General features: G+C 46.4%; 1 protein-coding gene across 1 annotated transcript in view; it reads left to right on the forward strand.

Moving 5' to 3' along the window:
- Positions 1–308: 308 nt before the first annotated feature.
- HSPG2 (heparan sulfate proteoglycan 2) overlaps positions 309–23,505 on the forward strand; it is a 131,457-nt gene continuing 108,260 nt past the window's right edge. The window contains exon 1 of the mRNA XM_075190859.1: positions 309–483. Coding sequence (XP_075046960.1) covers positions 427–483 — 57 coding nt within the window. The 5' untranslated portion in view covers positions 309–426. The remainder of the gene's footprint in view (positions 484–23,505) is intronic.

Raw genomic sequence — 23,505 nt, forward strand, 5'->3', positions numbered from 1 at the left:
TAGTTATTAGTCTCCTCCCTGTCACATTCCTCACTGGGAGCACTGGGAGCACTGGGAGCTGGCAGTGTGAGGGGAGACTGGTTAGAGGACTAGTTATTAGTCTCCTCCCTGTCACATTCCTCACTGGGAGCACTGGGAGCACTGGGAGCTGGCAGTGTGAGGGGAGACTGGTTAGAGGACTAGTTATTAGTCTCCTCCCTGACACATTCCTCACTGGGAGCACTGGGAGCTGGCAGTGTGAGAGGAGACTGGTTAGAGGACTAGTTATTAGTCTCCTCCCTGTCACATTCCTCACTGGGAGCACTGGGAGCACTGGGAGCACTGGGAGCTGGCACTGTGCAGAGTGCGGGAGGAAGTGACTGAGTCTCTGCTTGTGGCCGCCGGGTGTTGGGGTTTCTCGGGCTCTGGACACTGCAGGACCCCAGGATGGGACACAGGACCCCGCGGACCCCGGGGCTGGTGACGCTGCTGCTGCTGGTTCAGGTGGGTGATCCGGGTAATGTCTGTACGGCGGGTGTGCGGGAGCCGGGTGTCCTTCATACACCCGCTGATCTATCTGCGCCCCGTGTGTCTGACACTCAGTGTCCCGACTTTCTGCTCCCCCGGACTGTGCCCTAATGTGTGATACTACCCCGGTGTGCCCGGCACTGGTTATGTACAGTGTGCCTGGGGGATATGTAATATATATGTTACACATGGTTACACACATGTCTGTCAGTGGGACGTCTTTAATACATACATGTTATATCTGGTTACATACATGTATTATACATGTTACACCAGGTTACACACATGTCTGTCAGGGGGATATGTATTATATATGTTATACCTGGTTACACACATGTCTGTTATTAGGGACATGTGTAGTACATACATGTTACACCTGTTTACATACATGTCTGTCAGGGGGATATGTATTATATATGTTATACCTGGTTACACACATGTCTGTTATTAGGGACATGTGTAGTACATACATGTTACACCTGGTTACACACATGTCTGTCAGGGGGATATGTATTATATATGTTATACCTGGTTACACACATGTCTGTCATTAGGGACATGTGTAGTACATACATGTTACACCTGGTTACACACGTGTGTGACGTCAGGCCCTGTTGTTGTTCTGTATGTAGAATTCCTGTATGTATTATAAATAGTTGTGTTATTTCATCCCGCCAGTTATTCAGGGCTCTGGTGCCTTCATGTCTTCTGCTCTTCCCCTCCTTCTCCCACTTACATATGGACACCCTGCCAGCCTGTGCCAGGGGTCACCTAGGGTTATTGGCATAATCTTTTTACAAAAATGCCCACATTATAATATTATATTCTGTTAATATCAGACAATAGCTGGAGCATGAAATCCTCAGCGTGTGATTTATTAGACTACGTATAATTTACATTATGCAATTATTATAATAATGAATCTTTAGAACTAAGACCTAATGCTCAGAATTGGTCATTATTAGAATAGTTCACGAATTCCTTGTGAAATGTCCCAGTTCCCATAGATCAGAGATCCCCACTATCTGCACAGAAGCTGCGTTCCTGATCACGGATGTTTGTACTCATGTTATATATGAAACTGTGTAATCTATATGAAGATCTAACCTGTGGGGTCACAGATTCCTCATGTTCTCTCAGTTCCTATGACTGAGTGAGACGTTATAATACACAATCATGTGAAAAAGAAAGTGCACCTGTGTGACATCTGTGTCTATACAGGAGTAATAAGAATCCTTCTTCTCCACAAGTCATAAAGTGTAGTTGTTATATCAGGTGACAGTCTATAATGTATGTCACTTTGTCATTATTAATTCAACAACATATAATCCATGTGGGCTGAATACACCCTTCCTGCTTCCATATCTAGGAGATAATTCCCTACTAATCAAATGCTTTATATTATCCAATCATCGGGGATTCTGACCTTTCTAACAGGAGAACCTCAGGTCGGTCTGTGAGACCACCCTGACCAGGGTAAGACGTCTGCAGCGAGAGAGATTATTTATGAGCAGAGAATACTGAGGGTCCCCGTTCGTCCCAGGAGCTGACATCCGGCAAAATTCACCCAAACCTCAGACCGCATGATGCTCCGAGTAATCTCTAAGAATATAGGCCAGTTTATGGGTTCTATGTAATAGGACCCCTCTGTTACAAAGGATTTCTACTGCTGCTTACTGCAGTGATGGGAAATCTTCTATCGTCCAATTTAACAAGAACATGTCACTGGCAGCAGTGAGAGGAGCCGTAGTGCTCGCCAGGACTGTCTGTTGTCACCCTACATGTGTGTGAGACGGTATAGGATGAGGGCATGAGAAGGGCTGTGCCTGGATCACTTATAAATAACTTATTGTATCAATTTATTCCAATTATTAGCGCAGTGTGCTGATTTATATAATTGCAAATGTACTGATTTTTGTATTCGAAAGGTATTGATTTTTGATGCAGTAGGCATACGATGGAGGAAATCCCATGCTAATTAGGCCTTTTCATTTGTGAGTTACCGAGATCTATTTTAGCCTGAATGCACAGGTAGGAGGGGGTCGTTAAACTGTCATCCTGTGTCTTAGAGAGATAGGAAACCTAACAGCAGGTAATTTAGAAAATTACAGATTTATTTAAATGCACTTTAAATTTAAGAAAATTTACATAAAAGTCTAGAGAACATATTACATCCTGATGCTAATCATTGAATGTAATATCTCAGACTTTGTGGTGCCAGATAAGAAATGGAGCTGGATTACCCCCTGCCAACGTGTGTGTCGGAAACAGTGTATACAGCTGTATTTTGACTGTATTATACCATCTGTACTTCTGGCTGATCACTAGTACCTCTAACTAGAGTGTAATGGTCCTTATAGAGACCCTTGAGTACCAAACCATCACTGCCTGAAGATTCTGCCTGACGTCTATTACCCGCTGTATTCTGTGACCAACAGATAAGAGCTTACACTCTAATCCGTTCCCCGGCTGTCCTGTGTTTAACTCAGGTTCTTTGTGTCAACGCTTTGCCCACTACCCAGCAGTCCTGATCCATTGTAAACTGTCAGGACGTACCCATCAGCCCACACAAAGTGGTGCTGTACCAGCTATCCCATCAGTATAAAGTGGTTCTTAATACTGGGTGCTGCCATGAGCCTAATGGTGGCCGCAAGATTCTCCTACAACTATTGCGCGGCTGGTACTTGCAGTCGGCGAGTATCTGGTGGTCGGTGACACCACTAGGAGGGGTCAGTAACGGTCGGTACTGACTGTGCGAAAGAAACCCAGATAATCTGCAGGAACAGGACCCTCCATCCTTCTTTCCCCTACAGACTGGTGAAGTAAGCAGCTCATCTACTTGGTCCTCCTGTTCATTCTCTCTCCTCCGCAGCGTCATTGGTTTTGGTCAGCGGAGCCTTGTGAGTAACGACCGCACTGAGCGGCCTCCGGCAGAGGAGGAGCTAGTTTCAGAAAGTATAGAGATTAGGTGATGGTGCCGCCTTAAGAGAGCTGTGAATAAGCAAACACCCTCCAATATCTAAAGCAGTGGTATCGGGAGGAGTGGGCCAAAATTCCTGAAATATGACGTAAGAGACTAATAAACTCCTACAGAAAACGATTACTGCAAAAGCTGGATGCACAGTTGCTAATTTATGGGGTGTATTTCAGCGCACTCCTTGTTATGTATTTGTGACATGAGATTGGAAGCATCTTGTTTAGGACTTGGTGAGGATTAGATGATTGTTAATTATGTCCTGCTATGGAAAAGCACTTTATTTTCACATGGGTGTATCGGCTGTGAAAGGATAATCTGGAAAACATGGCCTGTTCATGATCACCTAGCACTTTCAATAGCATTTCCAAGTTCAGTGTATAGAGCTGATGTTCCACGTGAGCTTGCAATCAGCAACTTCAAGGCAGTTTCATGTTATTGATCATGAGCTTTCCTGCTGATGGGAATGATTATTATCTGTGTAGGAGCTGCTCCGTCTATATATCTGACCATGTCGGTGACATATTTGTCTGAGAATAATGGGAGCATATAAATAGCAGGCTCTGAATTCCACAGATGAATACCGCCAGGGTATATATAGAGGGGTAGCAGCTATATTGTCGTCTTCTCCTTAAGCGTTCTGTGCTTCATGCTTGGAGTTAGCCCCACAGATAAGATCCTGTTATTGTGTCACTCTGAAACTTGGAACAGCTGCAAGATTAATATCACTTATTCCCTGGAGAGTGACGCTCCTGTCGCTGTATTCTGGGACACTTTGACTTCCTTAGCAGCGTCTCGAATTAGTATGAGCCAGAAGTAGGCAGCCTGTGGTTATCCAACTGTCGTGGTACTACAAGTCCCAGCATGGCATGTGCCTAGCTTTCCTTCCCGTGAATGTTGGAACAGCTCTTGTCTCTCAGAGGTGCTCAGTCACTGTTCTCTGCTGTATCTGTCTTATATCAGTAAATGACGGCGATGTGTGATTCAGCAGAATCTGTTTTATCTCTTCTAACCTTTTCATTACAGTCGTAGCTCAGCGTTTCTATCTTCAAACAGGGACCACAAACCTCATCTACGGCTTCTACGGTCTACCTTAGTGCTAGCACTAAGACCGCCGTTCTGAGATGGCGATAACGCAACACGTATTGTGTTGTATGTGTCCCGCGTGTTAAATAGGCCTCTCATCGCCTTTACTGGTGAAACCTGGCGATTCTTGTAATGAACTGGGCGAAGCCTTATCACCGTCAAAGATAAATATTTCTTCTAATTCTGCTGCATTCTGCAGAGCTGGTAATTATACATGTATAATTGACACTACAATACTAACAATGTTTTTTTTTGTGTAGCATTGTTTGAGGCTGACAATATGCACCTTGCCCCAAGAGCTTGTAATCTTATCCTGTTTACATAACACTTTCATATTACTCCTGATGTTTCCACAAAGGCCCCCACTGCTATGCAAAGTGCGGGAACATATTGCTCCTGTTTAGATGGTGAGGAGCCCCCACCATGTGTTATATCAGGTCTTGCTGGGATCAGATAGTGGCCACTCATGGGGGGGAGATCAGAGGATAGACCCCCCCCCCTTCCCTGACGGAACTAAGCCAGAAATCTCTATTTGATGAGTAAATTCACTAACCGCACATGAAAGGAGGCAGTAATTGGAGGGGCTCCCTGTGTAATGATTAATCCAGAGCACATTAAGGTCTTATTCTTCATTGTGTAAATTCTGCAGAGCCTCTCACACTACAATCATACACTGCAGCGTTGTAACGAGGCCAGAGGTGCTGCAGAGCATCTCGCTGGTTCATCTGATCCTTAATAATCACCACATTCTGTAGGAGTTAGCTCACTGGGGATCCGGGGAGTGACCACAATCTGGTGTGGGCCTGAATACCTACCTCTATCTGTCCAGGTCTGTGTACATATAGAGAGATGTTGGTGATGGGTATATGTTGTATGTGCAGATCTGAGGACATTGCTACAGAGTCTCGGGGTGAGGGGGACGTAGAACAGAGGGTAAAGTGGCGGCACAGTCCCCAGCCGCCAGGGGAGCCCCTATGTAAGTGCTCTGTGGGGTCTGGGGAGACGTTCAGTCATCTGTCCCCCTCTCCGGATGGAGGTTTTGCTTCTGATTCAACACAGACAAAGCAGAAATCTGCACAAGACTTTTCCTCCAGATCAGCTCAGCTTCCGAGCATTGTTCCTGTGGTCTCTGCTGTGCTATTAACACTTGGATGACTGGGCAAGAGAGACTGGGAGTGCCGAGAGGGATGCGATGGGTTAATCTCTTACATGATGTCTTTGCTGCACGTAGTTTGTATAAAACATTTCAGCACTAGATTAGGGGCCCGTTTACCGCTGTGAGTGCTGTACAGAACACACGCCTCAAGGCACACGGATCATTAGCGCTTCCACTAATGTGCATGTAGCAGCAGAATGTACACGCTACACACAACATAGTTACACATCTTATTCCGCTGGTACACGTGTATGTTATATCACTCTGATCCATGATCCCTATATCTATGGGAAAATAGACTGATAATGAAATCCACTTTGTCCTGTAGTGGCCACTGATAATACTGCTTCGTATATACATTGTCACTATTATTAAAATTCATCCGACTTCAGTAAGTCATTTGCATTTTGTGATGAGAGAAATGTGGCGTCTGATTACTGCAAATCCACATTTCACTTATATAGAAGATAAAGGTTCTTATTAATAAACTTTATATAACGTCTCCAGCGCTGTACAGAGAATATCTGTCCGTCCCTGCACTTTTGGAGCTTACAATCTATATTCCCTACCAAACACACCAGGTTCCATTTCTGTCAGCAGCCAAATATCCTGCCAGCGCCCTGGTGGGAATGGAGCCCATGACCCCAGCGCTGTGAGCTCCTACTGGTTCTCTGTCAGACTGTGGGATGTACAAAGCTTGACCTCTGACCTCATTCTTACTTTGTGCCTATGATTGACACCTGAGGAAGAGCCACCTCCTGCCGACCCCCCCCCCCCTTCCCCGCTGCACTCACCAGTCCCAACTCGTCCTCACATACTAAACCTTCTCTGCCCATTTCTCAGAATTTCCTTAAGGTTTAGTGAATTCCACAGGAGGGGAGGGGTGAGATTTGTCACCCTCATATACCACAGCGTTATACATGTAGCACAAATCACAGATAAGTGCCAGGGTGATGGAGTCCCTGATGTAGGACAGGGACTCTGCCCGTGGGTCGGTATCGTGGCCGATGGTTCGGACTGGGGTGAAGGAATTGACGTGTTTGAGTTATTGGTCTTCCTGGTACCGGTAACATTGGCTCCTCCACCCAGCACCGGGCGCTGGCTAATATGGAAGCTGATCTGTCTAGCTCAGGACATATATCTGTGTAGTGTTTGATTGATCGGCAGCCCTCTCGGCGTTTACACTTGAACACAATTCTTTGAAACATTTTGTGATTTATGACTTTTCATGTTTGAGAATCTGAAATATTTTCTCCGCAGATTCTATATCTGTGAGATATTCTGAGTTGTTTATTTTATTTTTTTCATGGTTTCCTTACCGACTGTGACAGAAAAACAGGGATTGTGCTGTCCACTATTATTTATATTTGTCATCCACCTCGGTCCCTGCCCCATTGGAGCTTACAGTCCAGATCCCCTGTGCGCATACAACATCCAAACGTCGAGTCCTGAGGCAGCAATACTAACCACTGTGCCACAGACCAGAGTCTAGGTGTGGGCTATTTAATGTACATTACAGATCATGGGTAGCTAGGATTCGGGTAAAGGGTAGTTAATGTAAAGCACCAATTAGAGCCAGTCGGGATTTGGGGAAAGGCCTCTTCTCTCCCACGTCCCAACTCTTTCTGGGCATGTACAGAGCGATTTCACGCAAGATACTTTGTGCAAACTGACGCACGCCCCCCTCTGCGTCAGCCACACAGTGCGCAGGTGCGGTTACTGCGCGCAGTGCGCAGGTGCGGTTACTGTGCGCAGGTGCGGTTACTGCGCGCAGTGCGCAGGTGCGGTTACTGCGCGCAGTGCGCAGGTTCGGTTACTGTGCGCAGGTGCGGTTACTGTTCAGGCTGCAATTATCAGCTGACCCACAGGTGGGGCCCCCTATGTGCAAGTGAAATTGGACAGTGTAAAATGCATCGCACGTTATTAGTCATGTTCAGTATTTTTCCCTTTTTCTCTAAATCACAATTTTATAAAATGTTACAATCAGTTTTGTCATTATATAAAAACAAAAATGACATTGTTGGTTATTGGTGCTGTAAAGATTTGACATTTACAACTATTGCCTCAATTTGTCTAGAAAAGTCCTTATTGCAGCAAGTTTTGTTTATTCCCTTCATAATCTTCCCCTCTGGAAACCCTGCGTTCGCCCTGATTCGGGGCCCTGGACACTGTCCGACATCTGATTGGATATTGGTGTCTGGAGGACGGAGATTCTCTGTATTTCATGACCTAAGGTTGGAGATTTGCCAGAGGTTTCTGGGTCAATAAAATGATATTAGAGGCGCCTGCGTTATTGACTGAAAGAGAAAAGGTCCTTGGTCTCCTCTGTTAGACCCAACTCCGTGTGTGGCATTAATTAGATAAACACCTGGGGCGATGGCTGCCAGCCTGTGCCAGCTGTCGGCATACCTAGTGCGGATCCACCTGGCTCCCCCTAATCCTTCCCTAATGCTCATGGATGGGCGTCCTACAGCTGACTGCGGTCATAGAAAGGTTATTTATTAAACCCGCTTCTGGCCGGTCTGCAGCTCATGTTCCCAATGTTTATTAGTATGAGATCAGTAATGTCATATACAGCGGTACCGACATTTATTCCTTTACCTCTCTGTCTACGACATTGTCCATGGCTGATCCTACATTGTATGGCTAATGTTGAGTTTATCCACAATTAGACTTGTATTTAGACTAGCATTTGTCTGGGGGTCCTGTAGATCAGGAGTGTGGTCTGTCCTCTGGTACATACACGGACTGGGGTCCTATAGATCAGGTGTGGTCTGTCCTCTGGTACATACACGGACTGTGGTCCTATAGATCAGGAGTGTGGTCTGTCCTCGGGTACATACACAGACTGGGGGTCATTACAGTGTTCAGTAAATAGATGCGTGAATAATACATACATCATACAAGTCTCCATCACGTGGGTGGCATTACTCCCGACGTTGGTGCATGTGAAGACAAGCCGGGTCCTGTGGGTGTGATCACCAGGTTTCTTGCAGCATTTTGCGGGGGGCCACAGAAAGGTGTTTTTTTTTTTTGCGTTACTAAAAGAAATTGCTTGTAGAAGAGTGAAAGGTGTGCGGTGGTTTCCATGTAACACAAGGATCTATACTGTGTGCGCGTCTCCTGGGCGTGCGGCGGGTGCAGACTTGAGAGCTGGGGTCTCTTAGTGGCAGTAGAGGTGACGGGAAGATATTTTAGGAATGAGAAGAATGTCGGTGCTGGAGGTGAGGAAGGACACAGGTAGAATGAAGGATGTTTGGTTACCGGGGATTGTGCACACTTAGAGCAATTTGAAGAGGAGGTTAGTGAGGGCGAGTAAGACCCCTCCGAGCCTTTCTGCACAGAATCCTAATACTGGGCCAGATTCATGTTGAGACGGAAGTCTTCTTGCTGCCGTATCCTGCGTGAAATTGTCCTCTGTCGGCTCTGAAACGGACCTTCGCCAATGACAGCAGTTACATGCAGTTCATGTCCGACCGCTAATGACACTTACGACTTGAGAGGCGGTCGGGTATGGAAGGGGCGGACTACCCTGGGCCATGCACATAAGGGCGCGCCGAGGGCGTTCTGTTGCAGATGCGGCTGACTTGAGCCCTGGGGCTCTAGTGAGTACCTACTGGGCAGGTGTAAGTGCCAACTGATAGTGATGACTGACACGGCATAGATTACATGTGTGTGTGCCACTAGTAGCACAAACCATGGGTATTTAAGGAAACACATTGTATGTACAGTACACAAAGTAAACATCGTCCTTTATTTAATTAAACAAAAAATTGTAAACACAAAATATTTTTTAAAAATGTTTACTGTTAGGAGATGTTTGTTTATTTTATAATATAACATTTGTATTATCTGTTCCGATGTAACCTTATATCGTACATACACAGTGCGTGTACACATACGGCAAGTAACGTATGGAAACGTATCTTGAGATGCGCTTGGATACAGTCGGAACTACGCACAAGTTGTGTCAGAGCATGAATCTTGTCCATAGTGTTTCAGATGTAGCGTGTTTGTGTGTGTGTGTGTGTGTGTGTGTGTGTGTAATGATCAAAATGACACACAAAGTTCAGTGCCATGCAGTGGTCCGTCTGCTCACTGCGGCACGGTACGAGTGTTTGCAGCGTGACCTTGGCAGGACACGTTCCATCCTGTATTTAATGGCTCCTGTGCTGAGATCTTTCTCAGAGATCTCTATAATCAGATGTGCAGGAGGTGAGCGAGGTCCTTATCTCCCTGGAGAGCCGGATCTGCAGGAATGCTGCGTGCCCCGTCCTGTACTGTACCCACTGTTACCCCGGGGTCAGCACACACACTGCTCATATCCTGAATGGGCTTGTGTGTTACTTGCTCTCTCCCGAGTGCTCAGCTCCTGGTAAATGATTACGGAGTCCGGTCTCGCTTAGTATTAGTGATATAAATTCCCTGAGATCACTAATTCCTCCTGTCCTGTGACTTTCACCTCCAGGAGTCGGGAATATCCCACTAGTCATCTGTGACTAATTCCCAACCAGTTTACCACAAACAGCCAACTTGTCTGTGTAACGGCCTGATGCTGTCAGCTTTTCCTAGGTGGACGGGTGTAACCCCAACGTACTTTCCAGATAAAACATTTATATAAATATATATATATTGTGAATTTCCTGAGATACTGAACAAGACAAGTGGCACTGTGCGTTTGTCTGTACAAGAACAGGAACAGGCGCTGAGAATTACATTCCGCATACAGAACAAGAGAAGTGATACTGTGCCCTGGTCTGTACACAGAGAATAAGGACAGGCGCTGAGCTTTTCATCCGTCATATAGAAGCAGAAGTAGTTCTGAGCATCTCTCCATACATAGACAATAGGGAAACTTAGTTAGAAATACAGTCAGGATAATGGAGAGAAGTGGTGCTGTGCATTTTCCTGGTACAGTGAGCAACAACAGGGAAGGTGGCACTGTGCAGTCCATACATACAAAATGGATGGTAGTGACTAGGCCGTCAGTAAAGGTTCATCCTGTGGGCCGAACTCTTTTCTGTGAGTACATAGACACAGACAGACAGCTCCCTCGTTTAGGGAGTGATCCACGGTGTTCATCTGAAAGCTGTCTCCAATGTGACCAAACCGTCTCACACGTCACCTACTTTTTTAGGCTAAATCCTGCGTGGTCCAGGCAGCGATCCATTTATACAGTGTGACTCGCTAGTCTATGTTCCCTGGACTCTCACTTACTTAGAAACACAATATTTCCACCTGACTCGGGTTACCGGGAAATGTAATGTGCTAAATGCAAGTGTAAGAGGATCTGTCAGATTATTGCTGCTCGTTATTTACAGTAACAGTTATTTACAGGACGCAGAGGGTAGATGGTCTAATTCCGCCTGGTTGCTCTGAGGAAGATGGAGGTGCACTAGGCGTCGCTCATGGCGGCTCTGTGGCCTCCATCTTGGATTTCTGTACTGGGCCACCGTCTATGATTTATAGGAGTGGATGATATTCATAGGAGTAAAGTTATAATGAACCAATTATTTTCATGTTTCTCAAACAGCGCTGAAGGACATGACCCTGATCCGGTACTGGGTAATAGACCTCTCTTGCTGAATGAAGCCTTGGTATCCCCATGTCTGAGTGGACATACATCCGTCACCTCCAGTTATATATGTTCGTCGTTTCGCTGGCAGCCAGTGACATCACGGAGGCACTTTGCGTTATATTGCTAGGAATCCAGTCTAGTTACCGGCTCATTGTGCCGCATTCCTCCTATGTTCATCGGCCGCACAACTCATTGTATCTTCGAGGAAAAGCAAATAAAGATTTTTAGTTTTACATTAAAGTTCTCCAGTCACAGAATTCATTATGTAGAGTTTCTTTTACGGCTCTTTGAAGCCAAACTGACATTTCTGACGTCCCACATATTTGTTTTTTTTCCTTTTAAACAATTTGACAAATCTGTTTGACTTGTGGCCAGTGTACACAGCTGATTAAGAAATGTTTGCTGTGCTGATGCACTCTCAGCTGCGGACGTTCTCCATCCCCGGGGGGTCCTGCTGCAAATTCCTCCAGTGTTGGGGAGCTGAGAGGATGTGTATTGGAAGGTTCACAGGGTGAGGGGGATGTAAACATGATAACCGAGTATTTCACCAGCTGTCCTGATCAAGGTGAAAACTGGGACGGATTAGATTGTCTGTGCATCTGAACAGACTCTGGTTGCGGTGCTGTTTGTACACTTAGTGACCATCATAATTAGTAAGTATCTGTGTAATCAGAAGCTTGGCTCACGTATATGAGCTGGACAGAGGAGACAAGCATGTGTCCCTAGTCGAGGGGGCCAGAGAGGGGATCATGAGTGCCAGGTGGGGGGACAGCAGGGGGTCCTGTGCCTATAGATAGACCCCATAGCGGAGCCTATTCAGTGCGACGGTTGGGTAGAAGTCTCCTGTAATCGATTCCTTTCTGCTTTGTCACCCGCCCAAATCCTGCACGGAACAAGATTATATAGATAACGAGGTTAAGCAATTTTCTGAGCTTTTAAAGAGCCAGGGATACAGATCTATAGACACCAGAAATGTTAGACACCATGGGGTAAATGTATCAAGCTGCGAGTATCTGGCAGTTTTGGAAAGTGGAATGTGCTAAATAAATGATAACTAGCATCTGATTGGTTGCTATAAGCACTGGAAACTCGCTTGGTACATTTACCCCCAGTTTGCTACCCAGTATCTTTGTTGGTGTATGGGGCAGTACTGGTTTATGTTATGTATGTCTAATGGTCAGGATGAGGGTCAGCGGTCATCCCTTATTAGATCATTCTGACATGCAGCGTCGCTATTACTCCATATTACAATGACAATTGCTATACAGAGACAATGTTTGATATTTACATTATGTACTGGTAATTGGCCATGGACGCCCCCAGATGTTTGCTGAGCCTTACGCTGTTGGTGAATGTGGGATTTCGCATTGGTACGCCATGATGGTAAATGATTTGTTGGCTGATGTGGATGACAGAAGCTTCATACGACGTACAATCTGGTGTAATAGTTGATGTCGGTACACAATTTACACAAGTGGTTGTTATAGATCTGAATAACTTTCATCTTATGATTTATATTGAATTTGGTCCTTCCCCGATCTCGGCGCACAGTCCCACAACTGGCTGTTCCCTGTCAGCGGACAGAGCCGCTGTCTCGCTTATTTAAACCTACGAGATATTTCCTCGTTGTTTATTAGTTTCTCCATTGTGTGATGTGTTTGTTAATGAGCAGAAGTCTTCAAATCCTTCTCTTCGGGATTTCCCATTGTCCCAACGGGTGCGTTTTATCCTATGGAACGTTGGATAATCTGGCCACAAGTGAGACTGAACGGTGGTCGGTGCTTTGTGGAAAGCGACACCGCTGTCTCTAAAACTCATTTGAGGTTATTCCCTCTTTTGCAGAAAGTTTTTCTCCATCTGAGCAGACGGAGATGGTCTTTATTAACACTTTACTAACACATCTGAGAGTTGTGATCTTATCGGTGCAGACAGTTTGGGACTCGTTTAATCACCTTGAAGTACCAGCTACAAATTCCAGATCCCGGTGTGAAGGTTTGGTGCATGATTTAGCACCTACAGGAAAATGGTCTTCACAGTCATATGACAAGTCATGTACTAAACACTTGTATGAAGAAATTCTCTGCTATAGATTATACAGATATCAGTCACTTCAGAGTTCCACATGTTGTGTAAGATGCACACCCTGTAGCCTGATCTGCTATATGGGTTTGTGGACAATTGCTTGTGATAATATGTGATTGCTGGTCAGGCAGGTCCCTCGGGGATTGATGGGTAAGCTCCCACCACCAGTTAGAACTCAAATTGCCCCTTCACCACTCTGATCACTCGCTGTAACCTGACATAAGGCCCCCTTCCTGCAGGATAAACTCTCAGAGAGATGGGCACACTAGGCGGTGCCCCTTCCTTCCATTATTTCAAAATAAAGTATGGATAATATTGAGCTATTATTGAAATGTCTTCAGCGTCCAGGTCTCAAGGTCCCGTTCCCTCGTGCGTGTTGGTGGGAAGCTGTGATTGAGGGATTATCGGGCTGTCATTGTGAGGCTGGTTAACGTGGTGTCTCCTCTCCTTCCTCCACATCAATTATTTTACCGCTATGGAAAGCGAGATTTGGTTTTGTTGTGACTGTGGTCAGTGGGCACCCTGCCCAGTTCAAAGTGTTTGGTATCTGGTGGCGATTCTGCCAGATCAGCACTTGGCACAGATGTGATGCTGGCACGATGCCCACCTCACGCTTGTTCATCTATTGAGGTTGTCTGTTTGTACCAGTGTTTGTTATCTATAGATACTGTGTGCTACTAAAGTGGGCTATCTATACATGTTGGCATGACTTGTTTATATATGTTTATCCCACTATAAGTGTACGGCCAGTAGATCACCAGCCGATCTATCTCGCAGGCACATCGTTCTGCCACGTCTTGCCCTCTCCGTCATGTAAGGTTGGTGAACGGGCTGTAATGGAAACATTGAATAGGGATCACTGGTGCATATTGGTTGCAGCTTGGTGGTATATTCTTGTGTTCACGGACCGTCTACACACAGTTCACCCTGAAGTTGCCACAGTCTTGCCAGGCGTCCGGTCATTTATATTTAAAGTGCCAGTTATGTTCATCTTTTTGTACAATTCATCATATTCAGGTCATTTGATTACTGATGTGGCAGGAGATCTGCAGATCATTCCTCTGTTCCAGTGATCACCTATTGGTATATTCTGCAGAGCATCTCGTAGAAACCCAACTAGTTTTAGTTTGAACCTTCACTTTCTGATCATTATCCACCAGAAACAGATGTCTAGGATTTCCTTCTGTACCTAGTCCCCCTTTTACCTGCTGGTTCTACGACCTCCTCACACCCTTAGATGAAGTGACATCTATGTCCTATGTATCGTTCTGCGCCAATATCGCAGCGTTAGAAGATCCAGTATTGCCGCAGTTTCTTAATAAAATATCATCGCCGGGGGGATTACCTCCATTAGGTGCGATAATCAGAACTGGGAACATAACTAAGGCCCTCTGTCATAATCTGCACCTGTTTGTAAGGAGTGGCCCCGGGGCCAATTGCGTTTTATAGTTCTTCCCAGTACTATTTAATGGAAGACCTTGGACATCCGCATGGGGGAGTCTGTGACCGTCCCCAGGAAGCGACAGCACTGACCTGCACAGGGAGACGCTGTTTGATATTAACTTATACCTGGGAACGTGTGGTCATATAATGTGATCACCTGGAACAAACCATGTCATTTATAATCGGGGAACTTTTTCCTTCATATCTGGGAATATTGCACAAAATCCATTTCATGTAGAGGCAGGTTGTTTAAAGCCCCCTCATTCACCACTTCAAAATAAAATATTCTTTCTTCGCTCTTTTATTATAATACAGTGGAAATTTTTCCTGTTTTATGTAATAAAATTGTAGAATCCCCGCCCCCCATTTATTATAGATAACTCAATTGCACGCTGAGTGCTCGCTTCTGACTTCCCTTAGCCGCTAGCCAACCACGCGTAGCCAGTGTTGGAGGACACCTCTGATTGGCTGAGTGGTTAATAGGACTCTCAGTTACTCCAGGTCACAGTCATTCAACGACTGACGCCCGTAGCGATCACTCCCAAATAACAGAAATATTTTCTGTTCAATTACGATGGATCCATAGCAGAGAGAAGATTGTATTGTATAAGTAAAGAGGTGCACGAGGTTTGGGGAATTTTATTTCATTAAACTTTATTTCAAGATATGTGTCTGTTATTTATTTACTGATCTATAAACATTTGGTATAATTGGGGTCTTGGGGACCATCATACTGGGACCATTCAGGTGCCATGTTGCTTCTCCATTACCCTAGACCCCATGGTCGCGGAGGGCTGGTACAGAACCTGGCACTTTTTAGTGCAGAGCTGGTGTTTCGGGATCCTTGTGTGCAGCCATAGGGATAGTAGTGACCCTGTTATAGTGGGACTCAGCCTAGGTTGTCTAGTGCTCGGGCTGGCTAAGGTATTGGAGGCAGAAGAGAGGCACAATGCCCATTTACTTATTACGATTTAGACCGTTCTATCCAAGCAGGTTGGCCTGTGGAAGACAGAAATATATATTTCTTTTAGGTATTATTTTGAGATTGTATATTTTATTTATGAATTACAGTGGGATTTTGGAAAATTTGTGCTTGAACCCCACTTATTGAAGCATCAGCAAGTGTGAAAACTGGGAATTGAGCAGCTCCCTAGTGTGATCTCACTCGGTCTAAGTGTGACATACACAGCAGAAACCAGCTGGAAGAAAACACCGCAAGATCTACGTATCTGCTGTACAACAGGTTATAACGCTGGATTGAACTTTGAACAAAATGTTTGGGATAATATGACGTGTCTTGGGGACCTCGGAGGTTCTGATACAGAAGTGCCACCTCTGGCCTCCATAGTCTGGGACCTTCACACTTAGAGATTTATTTGCCCGGGCCGGCCCAGCCCGTCACAGAGGCATCCACCCCGCCTGTTTACCCACATAATGTCCGTCACTTTGTGTTTGCACCCTGCAGCTTTACAACACCACAGAGAGGTTTAATAATCTACCAGAGCAGGGGCCCAGAGAGGAAACCGTGAATAAGCTGCTACATCGGCAAAAGGAAACGTCTGCTTTCTAAATACAGGCATTTTCAGTGTAACAATGGGCCTTCGGCTGTGTTCCTGTGGGTTAATCTGCTCCACCCAAGGCAAGGGAGGAAGGGAGATTTGTTTGTACTCTTTATAAATTGTCCAGAGAGGGAGGGGCACATCCCAGGGTCTGAGCCACTGTGCGAACGAGACAGATATATGTGTGATATTGAATATATCGCAGCCACTATGTCACTCTTGCACCCGTTACACTTCCCCTTACGTTTAGCTGTCTGTTGTCTTATTTTCCATCCATGGAGGAGAGGTCATATTTCTTGTATAACCTGGTGTCGTAGAAAATCCTTGCAGGTCTCTCCGTCCCGGGAGACACATTGTAGACTGCCCGGTACATCCACTTTATATCCGCAGCTCTGGAGGTGACGGCGCTCTCTGCATCCTAAGAGCCCAGTTACAGCGTCCTTTGCACAAGCTAGTTTTGGGTTTAGCCGGCTGGTGTCAGCGTTGTGTTCAGGTGACTGCACAGGTGACATGACACAGGGTTTGGCAGGTGTGGCCAGGGCAAAAATGATTTCACAGGAAAAGGCTGGTTCCAATACTGTACCCAGGTCACAGGTGACCTCTCGGGGGAAGCGGCTGGTGTAGATGTTGTGCCCAGGTCATAGGAGGTGACATCTCGGAGGAACCGACTGGTGTAGGTGTTGTGTCCAGGCCACAGGTGACATGTCAGGGGAACCGGCTGGTGTAGGTGTTGTGTCCAGGCCACAGGTGACATCTCAGGGGAACTGGTTGGTGTAGGTGTTGTGTCCAGGCCACAGGTGACCTCTCGGAGGAAGCGGCTGGTGTAGGTGTTGTGTCCAGGCCACAGGTGACCTCTCGGAGGAACCGACTGGTGTAGGTGTTGTGTCCAGGCCACAGGTGACCTCTCGGAGGAACCGACTGGTGTAGGTGTTGTGTCCAGGCCACAGGTGACCTCTCGGAGGAACCGACTGGTGTAGGTGTTGTGTCCAGGCCACAGGTGGCATCTCAGGGGAACCGGCTGGTGTAGGTGTTGTGTCCAGGCCACAGGTGACCTCTCGGAGGAACCGGCTGGTGTAGGTGTTGTGTCCAGGCCACAGGTGACCTCTCGGAGGAACCGACTGGTGTAGGTGTTGTGTCCAGGCCACAGGTGGCATCTCAGGGGAACCGGCTGGTGTAGGTGTTGTGTCCAGGCCACAGGTGACCTCTTGGAGGAACCGGCTGGTGTAGGTGTTGTGTCCAGGTCAAGTGAGAAGTGAGTTGACAGTCCTGACTTGAGGGATCTATCCCACCGTTGCGACCACAGGCACCTGTCGAGTAGGTTGGAAAGTTGGAGGTATGAACATCTATACAATGTTCCTGCACAGATCCTCTAATTCTCTAGGAATCAGAGAGGGCAGGGCCATACCTCGGGGGCGTGTCTGGTGTTGGCTTATGGGAAAGATTTTCTGTTCCTTTAAGTCAGAAATAAAAGGTGCAAATTTGCACTTGGACCAACCATGTTGCACTGCAAGGGGCGAAAATGTTCTGACTATTGTGCACTACAGCGACGTTAGTGAGGTATAAATATTGCACAATATTGGGGTACATTGAGAGCTGTGAGGATGTCTCTGATGGTAGAACATAGGTCTTACCGAGAGTAAGAGACGTTATTACAACAACATGCGGATGATTGTGCTACAAGTGTTTTACCAGTTACTATGGGGGAGCGCCGCCGTTCTCTCTGTGCGGTAGAATGAAGTATCCTCCAAAAGTACGCTGCCTGCTGTGGGCTATATGTCCTATGTGCCCAGCTTCTCTCATACATGGCAGTGCCCGGCAATATACATAGTCTACACAGTAATTGTTTCAGTATAATGTCCCCTTTAAAGGGCTAATGATAAAGTACTAAGGACTCATTGCACATGTATAGCACGTTGCCTTCATAACACAAGATAGAAATATTTGGTGACATTTCCACCAGTTCTCAAAGGAAAGAGGGATAAGTCCGACCCTTTGTCCCTGATTGTTAGCAGCAGAGACTCCCCGTAGGGCTAAACAATTCTGCCCTCGATGGAGGCTAATCCTTGCAATCACTGCATAATGCCGACTTGTCATCGTTAAGGATAATGTATCCCTCTTTAGCATTAGATAACTCCTGACCAGCCAGTGGAGCAGAAGGAGGGATCCTTCACTCTCTAATTATCGCTGTTTAAATTATATTGAGAGACGTCCTCACTGCTGTCAGCTCCTAGAACATGACCCAATATTGTGCGATACTTGGACCTCCCCAATGTCGCTGTTGTGCTCAATAGTCAGAAATTTCCTGCATGCAAAAAATATTACATTTACACCCCTTGCAGTGCGACCTTCACAGTTCACACAGGACAACAACCCTCTGACACCCAACATTGCTGTGTGACTGATCATACAACCCGCTATCACTTTCTACCATTCTGGAACAATATGTAATATGTAGACTTAGCCTCATGTATCACACTCCCGTTGTCCTATAGATTGTAAGCTTGTGGCCGAGCCCTCTTACCTCTGTCTATATTGCCCAGTATTGTTTTAATGCTGTGTTTGGACCCAAGTGTACAGCGCTACAGGATATGTTGGCACTATAAACATAAATGTTGATGATTAGTGATGAGTGACAATATATATGTACAGCAGCAGAAGGAATATTCTAATGACCCCACCTCACAATGTATAAGGCTGGGGGATGTTATGTTGGGTACGTAGGAGGGGTAATTACATCTGAGGCTTGTGAGTACCTGCACCCGTATGTTTATCTTGTATTATTATGTTCTGGTTATAATCTGTTCACACTGGGATCTGTGGGAGCTTTCACTGAGCGCTGCTGTTGGCTGCTTCCTGCTGGGGCTGTGGGATTCCTGGAAGGTATTTTTGGGTTACAAGCTACAGGCGGTTGGGATATTTTAAGGAACTAATATGCTGCTAGACATTTTCTGTGCTGCCCTTTGAACCTGCTGTACAGGAGAGAATACAGCGTGGACACTGTGTGTACCTGTATCCACTGTGATTGTACATTATCTGTAGATCACACAGGAGGTACACTAGCAGCAAGCAGTGACTGCAGAGTCTGGTGTACAGGACAGAATACAGCGTGGACACTGTGTGTACCTGTACCCACCCTGATTATACATTATCTGTAGATCACACAGGAGGTACACTAGCAGCAAGCAGTGACTGCAGAGTCTGGTGTACAGGACAGAATACAGCGTGGACACTGTGTGTACCTGTATCCACTGTGATTGTACATTATCTGTAGATCACACAGGAGGTACACTAGCAGCAAGCAGTGACTGCAGAGTCTGGTGTACAGGACAGAGTACAGCGTGGACACTGTGTGTACCTGTACCCACCGTGACTGTACATTATCTGTAGATCACACAGGAGGTACACTAGCAGCAAGCAGTGACTGCAGAGTCTGGTGTACAGGACAGAATACAGCGTGGACACTGTGTGTACCTGTACCCACTGTGATTATACATTATCTGTAGATCACACAGGAGGTACACTAGCAGCAAGCAGTGACTGCAGAGTCTGGTGTACAGGACAGAATACAGCGTGGACACTGTGTGTACCTGTATCCACTGTGATTATACATTATCTGTAGATCACACAGGAGGTACATTAGCAGCAAGCAGTGACTGCAGAGTCTGGTGTACAGGACAGAATACAGCGTGGACACTGTGTGTACCTGTACCCACCCTGATTATACATTATCTGTAGATCACACAGGAGGTACACTAGCAGCAAGCAGTGACTGCAGAGTCTGGTGTACAGGACAGAATACAGTGTGGACACTGTGTGTACCTGTACCCACCCTGATTATACATTATCTGTAGATCACACAGGAGGTACATTAGCAGCAAGCAGTGACTGCAGAGTCTGGTGTACAGGAGAGAGTACAGCGTGGACACTGTGTGTACCTGTACCCACTGTGATTGTACATTATCTGTAGATCACACAGGAGGTACACTAGCAGCAAGCAGTGACTGCAGAGTCTGGTGTACAGGACAGAATACAGCGTGGACACTGTGTGTACCTGTACCCACTGTGATTATACATTATCTGTAGATCACACAGGAGGTACACTAGCAGCAAGCAGTGACCGCAGAGTCTGGTGTACAGGACAGAATACAGCATGGACACTGTGTGTACCTGTACCCACCGTGATTGTACATTATCTGTAGATCACACAGGAGGTACACTAGCAGCAAGCAGTGACTGCAGAGTCTGGTGTACAGGAGAGAATACAGCGTGGACACTGTGTGTACCTGTACCCACCCTGATTGTACATTATCTGTAGATCACACAGGAGGTACACTAGCAGCAAGCAGTGACTGCAGAGTCTGGTGTACAGGACAGAATACAGCGTGGACACTGTGTGTACCTGTACCCACCCTGATTGTACATTATCTGTAGATCACACAGGAGGTACACTAGCAGCAAGCAGTGACTGCAGAGTCTGGTGTACAGGACAGAATACAGCGTGGACACTGTGTGTACCTGTACCCACCGTGATTATACATTATCTGTAGATCACACAGGAGGTACATTAGCAGCAAGCAGTGACTGCAGAGTCTGGTGTACAGGAGAGAGTACAGCGTGGACACTGTGTGTACCTGTACCCACCGTGACTGTACATTATCTGTAGATCACACAGGAGGTACACTAGCAGCAAGCAGTGACTGCAGAGTCTGGTGTACAGGAGAGAATACAGCATGGACACTGTGTGTACCTGTACCCACCCTGATTATACATTATCTGTAGATCACACAGGAGGTACACTAGCAGCAAGCAGTGACTGCAGAGTCTGGTGTACAGGAGAGAGTACAGCGTGGACACTGTGTGTACCTGTACCCACCCTGATTGTACATTATCTGTAGATCACACAGGAGGTACACTAGCAGCAAGCAGTGACTGCAGAGTCTGGTGTACAGGAGAGAATACAGCATGGACACTGTGTGTACCTGTACCCACCCTGATTATACATTATCTGTAGATCACACAGGAGGTACACTAGCAGCAAGCAGTGACTGCAGAGTCTGGTGTACAGGAGAGAATACAGCGTGGACACTGTGTGTACCTGTACCCACCGTGATTATACATTATCTGTAGATCACACAGGAGGTACACTAGCAGCAAGCAGTGACTGCAGAGTCTGGTGTACAGGACAGAATACAGCATGGACACTGTGTGTACCTGTACCCACCGTGATTATACATTATCTGTAGATCACACAGGAGGTACACTAGCAGCAAGCAGTGACTGCAGAGTCTGGTGTACAGGACAGAATACAGCGTGGACACTGTGTGTACCTGTACCCACCGTGACTGTACATTATCTGTAGATCACACAGGAGGTACACTAGCAGCAAGCAGTGACTGCAGAGTCTGGTGTACAGGACAGAATACAGCGTGGACACTGTGTGTACCTGTACCCACCGTGATTATACATTATCTGTAGATCACACAGGAGGTACACTAGCAGCAAGCAGTGACTGCAGAGTCTGGTGTACAGGACAGAATACAGCGTGGACACTGTGTGTACCTGTACCCACCCTGATTATACATTATCTGTAGATCACACAGGAGGTACACTAGCAGCAAGCAGTGACTGCAGAGTCTGGTGTACAGGAGAGAATACAGCGTGGACACTGTGTGTACCTGTACCCACTGTGATTGTACATTATCTGTAGATCACACAGGAGGTACACTAGCAGCAAGCAGTGACTGCAGAGTCTGGTGTACAGGAGAGAATACAGCATGGACACTGTGTGTACCTGTACCCACTGTGATTATACATTATCTGTAGATCACACAGGAGGTACACTAGCAGCAAGCAGTGACTGCAGAGTCTGGTGTACAGGAGAGAATACAGCATGGACACTGTGTGTACCTGTACCCACTGTGATTGTACATTATCTGTAGATCACACAGGAGGTACACTAGCAGCAAGCAGTGACTGCAGAGTCTGGTGTACAGGAGAGAATACAGCATGGACACTGTGTGTACCTGTATCCACCGTGATTATACATTATCTGTAGATCACACAGGAGGTACACTAGCAGCAAGCAGTGACTGCAGAGTCTGGTGTACAGGACAGAATACAGCGTGGACACTGTGTGTACCTGTACCCACCCTGATTATACATTATCTGTAGATCACACAGGAGGTACACTAGCAGCAAGCAGTGACTGCAGAGTCTGGTGTACAGGAGAGAATACAGCATGGACACTGTGTGTACCTGTACCCACTGTGATTGTACATTATCTGTAGATCACACAGGAGGTACACTAGCAGCAAGCAGTGACTGCAGAGTCTGGTGTACAGGACAGAATACAGCATGGACACTGTGTGTACCTGTACCCACCCTGATTGTACATTATCTGTAGATCACACAGGAGGTACACTAGCAGCAAGCAGTGACTGCAGAGTCTGGTGTACAGGACAGAATACAGCGTGGACACTGTGTGTACCTGTACCCACCCTGATTATACATTATCTGTAGATCACACAGGAGGTACACTAGCAGCAAGCAGTGACTGCAGAGTCTGGTGTACAGGAGAGAATACAGCGTGGACACTGTGTGTACCTGTATCCACTGTGATTGTACATTATCTGTAGATCACACAGGAGGTACACTAGCAGCAAGCAGTGACTGCAGAGTCTGGTGTACAGGAGAGAATACAGCGTGGACACTGTGTGTACCTGTATCCACCGTGATTATACATTATCTGTAGATCACACAGGAGGTACACTAGCAGCAAGCAGTGACTGCAGAGTCTGGTGTACAGGACAGAATACAGCGTGGACACTGTGTGTACCTGTACCCACTGTGATTGTACATTATCTGTAGATCACACAGGAGGTACACTAGCAGCAAGCAGTGACTGCAGAGTCTGGTGTACAGGACAGAATACAGCGTGGACACTGTGTGTACCTGTACCCACTGTGATTGTACATTATCTGTAGATCACACAGGAGGTACACTAGCAGCAAGCAGTGACTGCAGAGTCTGGTGTACAGGACAGAATACAGCGTGGACACTGTGTGTACCTGTACCCACCCTGATTGTACATTATCTGTAGATCACACAGGAGGTACATTAG

The sequence above is a fragment of the Mixophyes fleayi genome, chromosome 11 (genome assembly GCF_038048845.1).
Source record: "Mixophyes fleayi isolate aMixFle1 chromosome 11, aMixFle1.hap1, whole genome shotgun sequence".
NCBI lineage: Eukaryota > Metazoa > Chordata > Amphibia > Anura > Limnodynastidae > Mixophyes > Mixophyes fleayi.